Below are 16,178 nucleotides of genomic sequence, written 5' to 3'. Positions count from 1 at the left end.
TATATCAGATAATTCACCTCTGTGTTAATTTATAAATTAATTTTTCATATGGCAATTTAATGTATTTTCATGAAATTTTTCGTAAAAGGAATTTTTTGAACACGTGCAAATTGCACAAAAATTACCATTGGTCTCGCTAACGTACACGCAAAGTTCGGTTTTCACCGGCGAAAGGAATAGAAAGCCGCGCTTTGACTTCTCGTCGTGCTTGACAGGAGGACACGGTAATTAGATGAATTACGATTTCCTCCGATTGTAGTGAACATTATCGTGAGCTATCGTGTTTCTATTCTCGAGCTGCTAAATCGTGTGACAGAAATAAAGAAAAAAACTGACAATGAATTGTTTTATCGTCATTTTAACGTGTTAAAATATCGCGCGTGATTTAATAGGCTACGAAACGACTTTTCTACTTTGTGGTCGTCGAGAAAGAACAAATTCTAACTATTGTGGCATGACAAATTCTATCGATTTGCTCAGCAAATATATACGAAAACGCGTATATAAACGAAGCATGGAGTGGTTTAATGAAATGGAATAACTTTATGGAGGTCGACCGGTATCTTATAGGAGCTACCGGTTTGCTTCAAGTTTGGAACGAGTTTGTATGCTTCTATGACATCGCTAATTTCTTATGCTAAAGAACCAACGAAAATTAACAATCGTTTTTGTCAATCAAAACTAATAAAAAATTAATTTGACATTCTCTTTGCATCAATAAATATAAATAAATCTAAATTCCATATCACGATACTCTTATAAAATCAAAATTGTGTTAAATTCACATATTCAGTCTAAAAGATGCGAAATATTTATATGTGAAATCTACGAATAAATATGTATATATGTACTAAAATATACGTTATATGGCACACAAACTTATGGAAGAGATTTAAATTTTAAATCATGCCATATGCATACTTATTATATTTTTTTCGTAAATATGAGATATGTATTCTTAAATTCCTAAAAATAAAAAAAACTTTTTCTCTAATATAAATAATATTAACAAAAATAAACACTTTAAATAAATATTAAACTTTAATATTATACTTTAAATAAATATTAAAAAATAAATGAGGTATTATATTTCATCCTTCAGAATTTCTACATTCTCTTTAGATTAGTGATGTAAAATTTAGGTCATCAATTGCAATCATTTTTTTTTATCGCTTTGGAACTAGCTCCGTTATACACAAGAATTATACCCAAATATAATATAACCATTTTTTCTAAAAAGATAATTAATGCTGTTTCATCTACAGTGAAAGAAAAAATTTATGAAACGACATCATTTTCCGTTTTTATGTGTCGAGAGCAAAGATCTCTTGCAATCCTCTCTTTTTCTCTCGTTTGTCAATTCCACTCTACACTATGGTTTGCGTGCGGAAAAATTGCGCATCCCTCGGTAATGAAAAGACTCAGAAAGCGCATCGTGTACCTCACGCCGTACCGCAAGATTTTACAGCGTTGTAATCAAAAGAACTCGAAATAGAAGTGCGTCGTGTTCTTATTGCGTGAATTAACATAATCCTTGGAGATTATTAAGTAGGCGACATTAGAGAAGTAATGCATAAGTTCGACCGATATACATATATTCGGCATTTAAATGCGGTATTATTCGAGACACAATGATAGGCATTACAGGTATATGTAGTTTCGTCACATTTTTTTTTATTGCGACGAGATATATACAATATTTATACGCTTACTGTATAGTTATATGCGCTATGCGCGATTACACATAAATATGTATCACACATAGAAATGTATCGCGCTTTTATATATGTAGGATATATAGACAATTTTCTTACCTTATTTTTAAGATATACGTTTATACTATACAAATTACTATTGACCATTAAAGAACTTATCTATCGATCTCGCCAAATACTACGTCTAGTGTACCGATGATGGCAACTATATCGGCGAGGAAGTGCTTAGGTCCCATATATCGCAGACCCGCCAAATGAGCAAAGCCCGGCGCTTTGATTTTGCACCGATATGGTTTGCTGCTGCCGTCGCTCACAAGATAAACGCCAAACTCGCCCTTTGGTGCTTCAATTGCGGTATACGTTGCTCCAGGCGGCACCTGGAAACCTTGGGTGAACAACTTGAAGTGATGAATAAGTGCCTCCATGCTAGTTTTCATTTCTTCCCGCCGCGGTGGCACAATTTTGGCATCATCGCACCGTACTTCGCCTTTGGGCATGTTATTTAGGCACTGATGAATGATGCGCAGAGATTGACGCATTTCTTCGACACGGCATAGATACCTAAAATCAGATGAAAATATTGTTTAGTCAAGATATATATACATATCGACATTTTCCATTTGTATTGTCAAGATAACTTTGAAAATTATTTACGAGTAATATTAGGAATAATTAAAAATTATTTTGTAAGAAATAATTTAAATAATAAAAAAGGAGGAAAAAAGTTGGAATCAATTGTAGATAACTATGTGATAAAAAAAAGTTTATGAAAATATATGAAAAGATTGCATTTTACGCAAAGATTTTGTTCATTCTAGGTAATCTTTTGTAAGAATACCATTTGCATTCATTTTCTATTTACTTTCAAATTCCATGATTCTTAACTTTTTTAATCATCCAGTTGTTTTTCTTATATCTTTATATTTTTTGTTAAATAATTCGCTTCGCATCTAGAAACTTACCTATCGTAGCAATCACCGTTCGTACCAACTGGAACATCGAAATCGATCAAATCGTAAACATCATAAGGTGCAACTTTCCTTAGATCCCATTTTATTCCAGAACCTCGTAACATAACGCCGCTGAAACCCCAATTGAGCGCATCCTCTGCAGATACAACACCGATATCAATCGTACGTTGTCGCCAGATTCTGTTTTCCGTCAACAAATCTTCCACCTCATCTATTATCCCCGAGTACTTTGAGGCCCAGTCGTATATGTCATCCATTAAACCCAATGGTAAATCAAGTGAAACCCCGCCGGGTCGTACATATGCTGCATGCATGCGAGCGCCGCTCACGCGTTCATAAAATTCCATCAGTTTCTCACGCTCTTCAAACAACCAAAAAAAGGGTGTAAGAGCACCAATGTCCAATGCATGTGTTCCAATGCCCATAATGTGATTTAGAATCCTTGTGATTTCCGCGAAAAGAACTAAACACAGAAAGATTTACATACTTTTAAGAATGTACATATAAAGATAGATAAGCATATTCAAGAAAAAGTAAATCTACCTTAAGATATTCTATATTATTCAAGTCTAGAGACAGAGTCATATCATTTTTACCTCGAATGTATTTTGCGCGCAGAGGTACATCTATATTGAGCAACTTCTCTATCGCCAAAGAGAAGCACTGCTCATTACACATCATGGACACATAATCCAAACGATCAAAGTATGGTAACGCTTGCAAGTAGGTCTTATACTCGATCAGCTTTTCTGTGCCACGGTGCAAGAGACCGATATGCGGATCTGCATTGAGCACAATTTCGCCGTCCAGTTCCAGAATCAATCGGAGTACGCCATGAGCAGCGGGATGTTGCGGGCCAAAGTTGATCTTTATGTTTTCTATAGTTTGTTGCGCTACAGGCGGTTGTGCGATGAAGGATTCAGGTTTTGGTGGCTTCCAATCGATCTGCTCACTGCAGTACACAAGCGGTTTGTTCATCTGCTGCAAAAAATCCATATCCGGATTCCATTGGTGGCCATTGCGATGTTGGCTATAGAACATATGTATTGTCAGTCGAGTTCACAAAGATAGACGTTTATTTATTTATTTATTTTCTTAAGATGTTTTCAACAATTTTATTATTTCGCACATGTTAATAAAATTTAAGGAAAACATCTTTACGTCAACCAGGAGCAGACAAATAGATTACGAGGTTATGCGATTACGAGGGTTACATAATGTGATACATAATCGCGTTACAGCCATGCAATTAAGAGCCATAAATTTAACTCACACATTGACGATTGCCGGTGCATTATTCGGCGCCAGTAACCTGCCCACACCGAGAAATCCGGCATTTTTCCGCAGGACTGATCCTAACGCTCTGGCCGCCATGATGTTCACATCATGGGCCTGTTCTTTTTAGCTGCACTGCTGCACTAGTGCAATTAGTTAGAGTGAAAGAAAGTACCTTTGTCTCTTTCTAACTTATTACAGACCCAATGATACGTCAGACGTCAAGGTACTTAGGCCCTGCGCACAATAGGAAAAATATTAAATATTAAATATTAAATTTATAGAAAGAGAAAAAGAGAAGAGAAGAGTTCCTTTCTCTTTCTCTCGTTCTATAAATTTAATATTTAATATTTAATATTTAATATTTTTCCTATTGTGCGCAGGGCCTTACGCAAATGCTACTCGTCGGCCAGAGTAACATCAGAGAGAAGACTGAAAGATGTCATGGCCCGCTTTCAGGTGATCCCTGGAAGCGATACTCCCTCTGTAGACATTAAAAACGTGAACATGAACTACAAAGCCAATGTCCACGAATGTTCTCAGAGGGTAACATATATGTCTCTCTGATAATATAAATAATATAAATAAAAATATAAATAATTTAATTAATAATAATTTATTATATAAAAATATTGGTATGTTCTCTCTTTTCACGCTATTATTTATTTATTTATTTATGTGTCTTCTTTTTCTTCTCAACATCATTTATTTATTTATTTATTTAGCTCGCTATAAGTCAATCTTTTAAAATGCAAAATTAAATATTATAGAATTTGACTTCGGAAAAGCGCGGTAAAATAATCGAATAAATTCAAATAATTAGCTCCGTGATAAATTGTTTAATAAATAATCAATTTTAATTAATAAATTAATACTTTTACAATTTAATATTCCGCTTGTGTATATTTTATAGTATATAAAATATTTCGGCAACGAATTATAAATAACATTATGTTCGACTTTGATGACGTAACAATAGCGTGTTATTGTTTTTTATTGTACGTTACGGTTTTGCTATCATTTGTTCGGTGACATTCGAGCAGTAAAGTAACGATGGGAAATGCTTCGTATGTTAATTAATTGTTTAATAAATAATCGTTTAATTAGTCTATAAATTGAAAAACTTCTACAATTTAATATTTTCATGTATAACAGTATATGTTATAGTACGTAAAATATTTCGGCAACGAATTATCGATAACACGGTGTTCGACTTTGGCAATATAAACAATAGCGCGCTATTGTTAATATGTTATGGCTTTATTATCATTCGCACAATGACACGCGAGCTATAAAGTAAGTGGTGCGAAACGCTTCGCATATTGTCGAATTTTTTTTTTCTAAACACGATTATGATTAATATCGAAATAATTTGATATAATTATTAATAATTAAAAATAAATTAACTTATGGTAAACGTCATGAAAATGTATCGCAACGATAAATCTTTATCGAATCGCAATCATTAATTACTGCGAATAAAAATTGAAAATACATAAAAGGGAATAAAGAAATTAATTTTATTATGATCTTTCGATTATTGATGCTTATAATAATTATAATAATTTCCCTAACGATACTTATTAGAATTAAATAAATTTCGACCAATACTTTAAATTTTCTTAATCGGCAATCACTCGTAGAATATTTCAACGACGAATTATAACAATAACATAGTATAAGTCGATCTTGGCGATATAAACAGTATCGCGGTAATGTTTTTGATTTACGATCATTCGCACAGTAACCTTAAGCAATAAAGTAGTGACGTTTCATATATTATCAAATTCTTTCTTTACATAGTCAACCTTGGCGATATAAACAGTATCGCGGTACAGGTTTTGATTTACGATCATTCGCACAGCAACCTTAAGCAATAAAGTAGTGACGTTTCATATATTATCAAATTCTTCCTTTACATTGTTAACCTCGGCGATATAAACAGTACCACGATAATGTTTCTGACTTACGATCATTCGCTCAGTGGCTCTTGAGCAGTGAAGTAGTGATGTGAGACGTTCCATATATTATCAAATTCTTTCTCTAAACACAATTGCAAGTACAACGAGGAACTTTTTGTGAATGAGTGTAAGTGCAACGAGGAATTTAAATGAGTGCAACGAGGATTGGAGTGCCACAAGGAAAAAGTGAAGAAAACAAAAGAAAAAAAGGAGGTCTTGGAAATGGATGGATCAATAAGATATGATGTAAGTCATTAATATTTTAATTATTTATCACATTCATTATTTATTATATTGTTACGTCCCCGCGTCCCATCCCTCTGGATGTATTCGCCACCTGTTGAATTCTTTCGGCGGGAAGTACGTCGACGGAAAAAGATCATTTCCGCGCGCGTTGTCAAGATGTTGTTATACACAACGACTGTCAGAGAGTCTGAGTCCAGCTGTTAAGCTGTGCGGACGCGCGTCTATCTGTGATCCGTTTTACGATTATTCTGAATTCCTATATGTCACTCATGGTTTATTAAAGTTCTTATACCTTAAACCGCATTATTATTTACTGCGCGAATGTCAGCGTGCGCCGATCGATTGTGTCGCGCGCGTTCGATATATATCGTTCCGCGAACTTAATAATATATAAATTATTTATCAATAGTATATATTGTTGTATAACAACGATGGTCAGCTGAGTCGAAGAATAGCTGTCAAGCTATCCGGACGCGTTTTACATTACGGATTGTTATCGCGAGATTTCCCCTGTTATTATTTGTTGTTTGTGTATTCTGTGTTTCTAATTAAAGTTCTTAATTTCCGTTAAAAGTGTTATTTTACGCATTCCGCGAGTGCCCCATTGTGTTGAACGCGCTTCGATATCTCGAAGTCGCCGCCGCGGACGTAACAATATATTCAAAATATGCATATTTCTCGTTTTATTTCTTTGATTGTGATTCAAAAGTGATTTTAAATTGTGCAACATATATAATACATATACTTATAAAAAATATTTCATTTTATTTTAAAATAATTAAAACATTTGTAGAATGTTTATTAATTAATATTTTCAGATACTTCTTATATTTTACAAAATATTTCATATTAATATATTTATTTAAATACTTCATATATTAAAAAATAGAAATTTTTTATTTATCATATTTTTAAAAGTTTATATTTAAGAAATATAAATTATTTTGTAATTACGCAATTTATAATATTAAAATACATCTATTTAAAAGTGAAAATGTAAAAATTAATTGCGCGCAATAATTAGTTTCTAAATCAATTATTTTGAACATTACTTTATATAATAGATGTTCTCTTATCCTTTATATTTTTATTTATCGTTTATATTTGCGAATTAAAATTTATATAGTATATTACAAAATTAATTATATATTATATTATATATAAAATTATATATAATATAACCCTCCCATGGGGTACACCTTGTTGCGGTGGGAGGGCTTAGTACTTGGATGGTGCCTTGAGGTTTATCTTAAATTTTTCTATTTATGATAAATCTTAAGGTGCCTGAATGGGAAGCTAAGTACCCTTTCGCGTCGTCAGTGCCATCAACGTGCCGCGGACGGCAAGCGCTTCGTTACCGCATTTTTGCGTTGTAGTATTCTCGTGTCGTCGCGTTTTCGCGGAACTTTTGGACTTTTTCATATAAATTCCCAATTTCATTTATTGTCACGAGTCTCTACTTCCGATGCCAATTAACTGGGATGTTCGAGTTTGCACACGTTGCTTTGCAACGTACACTCGCGCTTCGTGCTTCGTCAAGTGATTCGGCCCAAATTAGTTAGAACTCGATCGATTGCTCGGAATGGTCGTCAATGGGTCCCTTCTCTTTGCTCGTCTACAGCTACACGCACTGCGTGTGTTAACCCTGTCGAGGAGTCGAGTGGATTCCCCTAGGCACGATTTTCGCTCGGTAAAAGGGGTTGCCTCCCCATTTTCTAAATTGCTGAATGTTAGCATTTAAAAAATGTGGGTATCTTCTTCTTTTGCCGTCTACTAGCCTGGTGTAGCATATAGCAACCGCGGGAGGCATAATATATCCGGGCGGAGCACCTGAAATCGTGCTTAGCGGGTCCAGGTTCGATACGAGATAGGATAATTATGCGCGAAAAAGAATTGGTGAACTTCATTTTCCTCTATTTCCGTCAATCGTTTCGTCTTCTTTCCGGTTTGGGCTTAGTCCTTGCTCGTTGTATCGTTGCATTCCCGACCTATTGACTCGAAACTGATTCTCGTAAATGAAATGAGATTTTCGCTCGCACCGAAACCGGGAGTGCCGTTCAAAGTATATACATATTAAGTATATACATCGCGCGACCAAATAGAAAATTTTTTATCGTACTGAAATAGTGCGGAAACCGCTCAGTATCGCGCGTAAAAGTGCGAAAATAGCGATAAAAATATCGCTCGTGAGTGCGGGAGTGCCGTTAAGTATCGCGCGTCTAACAATAAGACTGAGAGGAGGAGGAGGCCTAGAAGAGGCATCAGGCTCCGGCAGAGCAACCTTCTGGTAAGCAATTTATTTATTTGTAATTTGTAATTGCATTATATATTAAATATTAAATATATTTATTATAATTTAAATTAAACAATTAATCGCAACAATTAATTTGATGTTTTTATTTATATTTTTTTATTTATATTTAAATAAGAGAGAATTAAAGAAAAAGATTTTTAAATTAAAGCTATAATCTTATAAAGATGTAAGCTTTTATAAAGTTATAAGAGAATTATTAGTAATGTTTTTTAAAATTTATAGAATTATTTTATTAATCTGCTATTATTATATGCATCGAATATAAAATTCAATGTATACAATATTTTTTGAAATATTAATTATTTTGAGCGCTGCTACATTAGGATCTTCTTTTGTATGTTATAGATCGATGCAACAACCCTGATGATCTGAGAGGAGGAGCAGGCCTAGGAGAGGCATCCTGCACCGGCGGAACAACCTGATGGTGAATATTATTATATATATATTAATTGTTATAAATCGTTAACTTGTTATAAACAAACAATAATTCGATCTTATTATTTAAATGAATTAAAGAGAAAGATTTTTATAAGTCATATAAAATTTTCTATTTAAAAAACAGTTTCAAAAATTTATAAAATTTTTCCATACGTGTTTTTCTGCTTGTTATTTTACACATCGGATATAAAATTCCGCGCGATAAAAATTTTTTTAAATATTGATTGCATTTTGTGAGCATTATTATAAATGAATTTTATATTTGTATGTTACAGACAACTAGCTTCGATAACAACAACTCCGCTGTTGCGCATCAGTGTCGGTGAGTGAGAAAAACTTTTATTTAACTTTAAGGTAACGGATTCGTAGAGATTGCAGATGTAGATGTAGATGTAGATGTAGATTATATATATATGTAGATATAGATAAATCCGTTGTCTTAAAATGAATGAGCTAGGTTGGATTAAATTAAATAAATTTTAATAAATTCTTTCGAAACTTTGCATCTATTACAAAAATATATTGAAATATTAATTAAAAAAAGAAGAAATCAAGAAAAGATTTTTTTAAAAAGATTTTGTCTAATTTATTAAATAAAGAACATGCATTAACAATTTTATCAATTTTATCAATTGCTTATGCTAATTTATTCTTATAACGCGCACTTATCTTCTAATTCCTTATAGCTCATCCATCGTAGAATTTGTTTGTAGATATTGTTTTTAAACTTTACTTTAACTTAATATAAAGTCAAATGATTAATTAATTAAATAATTTGTAATATGATAAAAATTATACACAAATTAATTTTATATTTTATTACAAAATATAAAATATATGGAAATTTGTAATAATTTGGCTTTATTTCAGTTAAAATAGAGTTATATTCAAATATTTAACGAACGATCGTAAAATGGAACGATCGTTACTAAATGAGCGTAAATATTTCACGCTCATTTGCCGGTAATTATCCGGCAAAAAAAGGAGTGTTTATCTCCTTTTTCGATCTCTGATTAGAGATCGAGAAAGAAAATGGCCAGGATCAACGAAAGGTAGGTTCAACTGGCCTGAAGAGGACGCAGTTAGGGTACGCGGTTAGGGTACGCGGTTAGGGCACGCGATTAGGGCATGTAATTAGGGCACGTGATTAAAATATACATGGTTAGGTTAGATGATGATTAGAAATAGGTTCCACAAATCTCGAATAATTTTAGTTAATCAGGAAGTAGGATTGTTAGGGCTATATTAAGTAAGATCATTAAAATTCTTCTTTTAATATTAGGGTTGTTAGGGCTATTAGGTAAGATTCATTCTTTCTTTTAATATTCCAATAATCTTAGGGGTAAATTAAATTTATTTTAATTAAATTGAATTTATTTTTAAAAATATTGTAAAAATAAATACAACATGTTTTAAAATAAAAATGTTTTAAAAATGAAATTTAAATTATCAAAATTATCTTCAGGAATATTAAAGAAATTGCATTATTATTAACGTTTAAGAAATATCTTAACATGCTATATTTTATTTTAAAACTTAAAAATATATGTGTATCAAGTTAAATATTAAATTCAAATGTTAATGCTATCAATATCAAATTATTGATGTTATTAAATATATGAATAAATTGAATATTATTATTTAACATTGATAGCATCATAAATTTGTAAATTGTAAATAGTTATAATTGTATTTTAATTATAACTAATATTGATATTTTAATTGTAAAATACACTACAATTATGACTATAAGTATATTATTTGAAATTGTATTTATATATACGATTGTAAATTTTTATGTAAATTACACGAAAAATTATCGAAAGTATACGTATAATGATTACATAATAGTAATTAACATAATAGTAATTCATTAAATTAAAGTATTTGTTTCTATAGTATATATTTTTGAAATATTCATAAAAGAGTAACTGTTTGTATTTTCATATCAAAGAGTCATTAATAAAATCGGAAAATTTTTATATAAAATGTAAAAATTCGATGCTAAATTAATGATTAAATATAAGCATTATAAAATTTGACGGACGCCTTCGTTACAGAATCGCGAGTCAATTATTATAAATTTAATGATATGCTTTCCGTTAGCTTTATTTATTTATGAATTCCATATCGCGCGGAACTGAATATTCTTAAAATAAATTATTAAATTATGATTGCGAAAATATCGTGTTCTTTCCGCGTTCTCTTCGCGTCCTTATACAAAATTATCATTTTAACAAAAGAATTTTATCGCTGTCCCTCTCGTCAGATAATATTCCTAAATATTGCTAATTAAATATAAAGAAATATCGAATAATAGAGTGAAGATTCGATGTGATAAGTCAATGATTAAATATTAACTTTACAAAATTTAACGATCACCTTCGATATTATAGAATCGCGAGTTAATTATTACGAATTTAATAATTTGTTTTTTCAGTTATATTTGTATTTACGAATTTTGTATCGAAAAATATTCATAAATAAATTAATAAATTATGGTTGCGAAATCACCGTGTTTTTCCCACGTTCTTTTCGCGTTCTTATTGTTAGACGAGATTGTCGTTTTAATAAAAGAGTTATCATTGTTCCTTCCGTTAAATAAACGTTAATGAAAGTTGCGTGGCTCGTACCGCCGATGAGTCGAAACGATTTTCATCATGGAGAATTATTTCTCACCGGTTCTTGTGAGATCCATTCGCGACGTCTAGTTCGGTGCCCTGTTGAAAATTGGGAATTTTTATTGTAAGATTGAAGGAACTAATCCCAGGTTTTCCTGGCAATTTCCGAAAGCAATGATTTTGATGGTAATTCAACGACGAACGCCATATACTTCTTTAAAGTCGAATTAATTTAAATAATATATATTTAGATGAGAGAAATGTATCTTTTCTTTTCTTCGTTAAAAATGTTCTATCATTATTAAGTATTATTGTCTAATGCCAGAAAGATTTAATAGTAGATTAAATATGGATATAGCGTTGTGTATAAATTTTTATTTTTCAAATAATTTCATATTGTGATTAATTTTTATTAATTTTTTAATAAAAATGATTACGAACGAATATATTTTTAATTAATATAATTTGTCTCTCTTTTGAAAAATTATTTCTAGGTACTGGGGATATTAACATTAATTTTTAGTTTCTTTTAAGAAACTATTTGCAGGTATTGGACATCCATCACCATTTTAAAATATTAGTTTTTAGATATATGTATACGATTTTATACATATGTATAATAAAATACATGCACAAATTCACGTATCCAAAATATTTTTATAATTTTTATTAATGTTATATATTATATATACGCGAAATTATACATGAATGTTACATAAAATGTGCGGATACTTAAAAATTTCGAGACAAATCGAATGGGTACCTCTATATCAGTAAGATATTGATTAAAAGAAAAAAAAAATATTAGTTTAAACGTTATAAGAATAAGAATCTAGAGAATTAATCTAGAATTAATTATTTAAAATTATTTGATTTATTTTATTTTGCACACTATTCGAATTGAAATTTTTTAAATCTTGCTGATATCGGGTTCGATTCGTCTCGCACGCGCGAACGGTACCCCAAATTATTGTGTTCGCACATTTAACACAAACTCCAATGATGCATGTATTTTATTATTTATAAATATAATCGTTCGTAATCACATTTTTATAAAAAAATCGTTATATCCATTTAATTTTCAATGAAGAAATATATTTCTTAATAATGAAAGAACATGTTTTCTGACGTGCATATCAATTTCGTGAATTGAAGACAATGACGAGGGATAATTGTTTCGTCATTGATATATTACTGAAATCATTGCTATCGGGAATAGTCTGGAAGATCCAGGATTCGTTCCCTTCTACAGTGAAGTTCCCGACGTTCAATGGATCACTTAACTTTTCTTCGCAGATTGATCTTGCGAAATTTGATGTAGAAACAAGATGTTAATCGTTCTCTATTTTTAAAATCGCTCCTCTTTTTATCGGATATTTTTATCGATATGTCACTCGCGTATCTGATGGCTTCGATTATTATATTATAAAAATTATGCGCAATCGAATATTTTGAATATTATCGATTTATTTATTCGTCGCGTTTTATCGCGAATTTTAAATCGCGATTTATCTTATAAAAATTAGGAAATAAATCGGTCGGTGAATTGTATATTCGCAAACATTACAGACCTCAAATGTTTGTCGAAATATCTTTGATTTTCTATATTTACGTGATAATAATTATATCGCGCTCGTGTCTATTGAGAGCTAGGATTATTATATTATAAAAATTATATATATCGCGATCAAATATTCCACATATTATCGACTTATTTATTCGTCGCGTTTTCGCGTGAATTCAAATCGCGATTTCTCTTATAAAGATTCGCAAATGACTCGGACAGTGAGTACTATATTCGTAAACATTACAGACATCAAATTGTCTATCAAAATATCTTCGCATTTATGTGATAATAATTATATCGCGCGCAATATAATAATGTCTATTATATATATCTAATGTAATTGAGGGCGTTTCGATTATTATATTATAAAAGATATACACACACATATCGCAATCGGATATTCTGAATATTATCGATTTATTTATTCGTCGCGTTTTCTCGGGAATTTTAAATCGCGATTTATTTTATAATTTAATATTATTTTATAATTTAATCGTTGACTTATACATCGAAGCTTTGTCTATCTTTCCACGTCTTTGAATTGTCTTTAATAATCCGCGTAAAATGCACTAATATAAATATTTTTTTCTATAATTAAAAAACGGTCGATAACTTTATTAATGACTGTTTTAATTGCGATTGTTTACACTAGATAAATCTTATTAAATTCTATTATTACATCGATTATTAGAGGGACCTTGATAAAATCATTCAATTCTCTATTAAACGTGGCTCTATATAACGCGATTTTTTAATTATATTTTAAAGCTCATTTTATCTTATTTAGCTAATCATGCGCGAGATAGGATGTATTTTATTCTCAATTGCGAAATTCGTATAAAATCGCGTATTAATCACAAATAAATTGGACAGTGAATTTTATGTTCATAAACAATACGGACCACAAATGTTTATCAAAATATCTTCGTGTATCATCATTTGTATGATAATAATTATGTCGCGCGCGTATCTATTGATGGTTTCGATTATCATATTACAAAAATTATACGTATATTTCTCGTAATCGAATATTCCGATTATTATCGATTTATTTATTCGCGTTTTCTTGCGAATTTTTTAAATCGCGATTTATTTTGTAATTTAATTGTTGATTTACATCGAAGCTTATTTTATTTTGAATATTTCCTTTGATATTCTACACAAAATGCGCCAGTAATGCAAATACTTTCTTCTACAATCGAAGAAATGATCAATAATTTTATTAATGACTCTTAATCACGATTATATATATTTACGTTACATAAAACTTATTAAATTCTATTATCGCATATCGATTATTAATGATAAATGTTGCGTAATTAATCATCGCTAATCAGGCTTGTCTGGACTATATAAAAATTTTTAGTAAATTTCATATTATACGTATATTTTGGACATTTTCGCATAATAAATTATTCCATGTAATAAATAAAAATTATTTTGTATTAAGTTTCAAATTATATTTTACATTCACTTTTGTATTAAACCCTGTATTGAAAGAAAATAAAAATAAAATTTAAAAGAAATTTTTTCCTCCTCGTATCTCCACCTTAACGGAGGCATTTGCTGGATGAGGAGGTTTGAATACTCTAATGAACTTAAGAGCTATGCCGGCAGTAACGTACGCTGATATTCATGTAGACTATTTTTATATTTAAAATAATCTTAAGTATGATCTTAGATCGCGTCTTGAGATTCCGTTCAGTTAGTAAAATAGTTGTATTTTCCAACTTACTTAAGACGATCTTAAATATAAGAGTGAATTATGAGTGCCGGCCGTAGTTAGGGTTACTCATGCCGGACAGGTCGAAGGGAAAGAGTCAGAGATATCAAAATTATATATATATATATATATATATATATATATATTATTTTTAATTATATTAATATTTTTGAATAAAATGAAAGAAAAAGAGACAGTAATTGAGAAAATAGAAAAAAGGCAACTACAGTGATTTGAATATCTCAAACCCTCTCTCCTCCTCCTCCTCTCTCTCTCTCTCTCTCTCTCTCTCTCTCTCTCTCTCTCTCTCTCTCTCTCTCTCTCTCTCTCTGAGTGATTTGAATATCTATACCCGAGAGAACAAATGTCCATAGAAAATATTTCGATGGACTCCATAGGAAGGAATGAGCATGACAAATGATGGTAATCCTTATGATTTTAACACAAAGGAATACAATAAACCATAATGATCCAAGAACTCGAAGAAGAGAATATATTGGATAGAAATGTATAGTGATTGGAAATGATTAGAAACTAAAAGACAGTATGAATACAACCTATTTATTAATAGTAATACTATTTTGTAATTATATTAATTTTATAATTTAGTACATTGTATTATATAAAGTATTAAGCATAAAAATATTATGCTGGTATAAAAATTATAATAAAAATATATAAATAATGTTGGCTGTATTAAAATGGAACATATGAATTCTTTATATTTTATATAAAGGAAGAGACATTTAAAATATTTTACAACATCTATATTTTTCGAATCTTAATTATAAAAACTTTAAAAGAATCAGTGATTAATTTGACAAATTCTATACATGTATTAATAATTAAATTTTTAAATAATTAAAAAAATGATTAATAAATATCAAAGATCAGTTTACTGCTAATTAAGATTTATAGAAATCTTAATTTAAAAATGTTTTTATTCCACAGCAGGCATTTTGTGTTTTGTAAATAAAAATATATAAATATGGCAATGAATATAGAAAAATATTTATTTCATCTTTGAACATTACATTAGAAGATTACAGTATCTTTCGCTATTGAATAATTTATTTACTATCAATTTATATACATAAGTGTCTTGTTATACTCTGGTGCTACCGGCATTTCGTGCACATAGCACGGAACGAAACCAGAAATTGTGCACATTATATATTACCCTCTGAGAACATTCATGGACATTGGCTTTGTAGTTCATGTCCACGTTTTCAATGTCCATAGAGGGAGTATCGCTTTCAGGGATCATCTAAAAGCAGGCCATGACATCTCTCAGTCTTCTCTCTGGTAACATTGAATGGACCAATCGGGATACAAGAAACAAAAAAT

At 30.5% G+C, this 16,178-nt stretch overlaps 1 protein-coding gene across 1 annotated transcript; it reads right to left on the bottom strand.

The window, feature by feature from the left end:
• Positions 1-1,654: 1,654 nt before the first annotated feature.
• Nd-49 (NADH dehydrogenase (ubiquinone) 49 kDa subunit) lies at positions 1,655-4,371 on the bottom strand. The gene is made up of 5 exons (XM_083101957.1): positions 4,353-4,371; positions 3,960-4,198; positions 3,283-3,716; positions 2,678-3,149; positions 1,655-2,276 (listed from the first exon to the last, which is right to left on the bottom strand). Exons 2-5 carry the CDS (start codon positions 4,058-4,060, stop codon positions 1,871-1,873), a joined length of 1,413 nt encoding a protein of 470 aa, XP_082958083.1. The 5' UTR covers positions 4,061-4,198; positions 4,353-4,371; the 3' UTR covers positions 1,655-1,870.
• Positions 4,372-16,178: the final 11,807 nt, after the last annotated feature.

This window comes from Camponotus vicinus, unplaced genomic scaffold (genome assembly GCF_025532165.1).
Source record: "Camponotus vicinus isolate PSW18456_S1 unplaced genomic scaffold, iyCamVici1.0 SCAF_6, whole genome shotgun sequence".
Classification (NCBI taxonomy): domain Eukaryota; kingdom Metazoa; phylum Arthropoda; class Insecta; order Hymenoptera; family Formicidae; genus Camponotus; species Camponotus vicinus.
Note: the sequence above shows the minus strand (reverse complement) of the source record. Positions and strands in the feature narration are given on the sequence as shown.

Coding starts and splice junctions, on each gene's coding strand:
- Nd-49 (XM_083101957.1), bottom strand. CDS start 4,060: ATGGCGGCCAGAGCGTTAGGATCAGTCCTGCGGAAAAATGCCGGATTT. Junction 3,717..3,959: donor GCACCGGCAATCGTCAATGT/GTGAGTTAAATT, acceptor TATGTTCTATAG/CCAACATCGCAATGGCCACC. Junction 2,277..2,677: donor AACGGTGATTGCTACGATAG/GTAAGTTTCTAG, acceptor ATCTGATTTTAG/GTATCTATGCCGTGTCGAAG.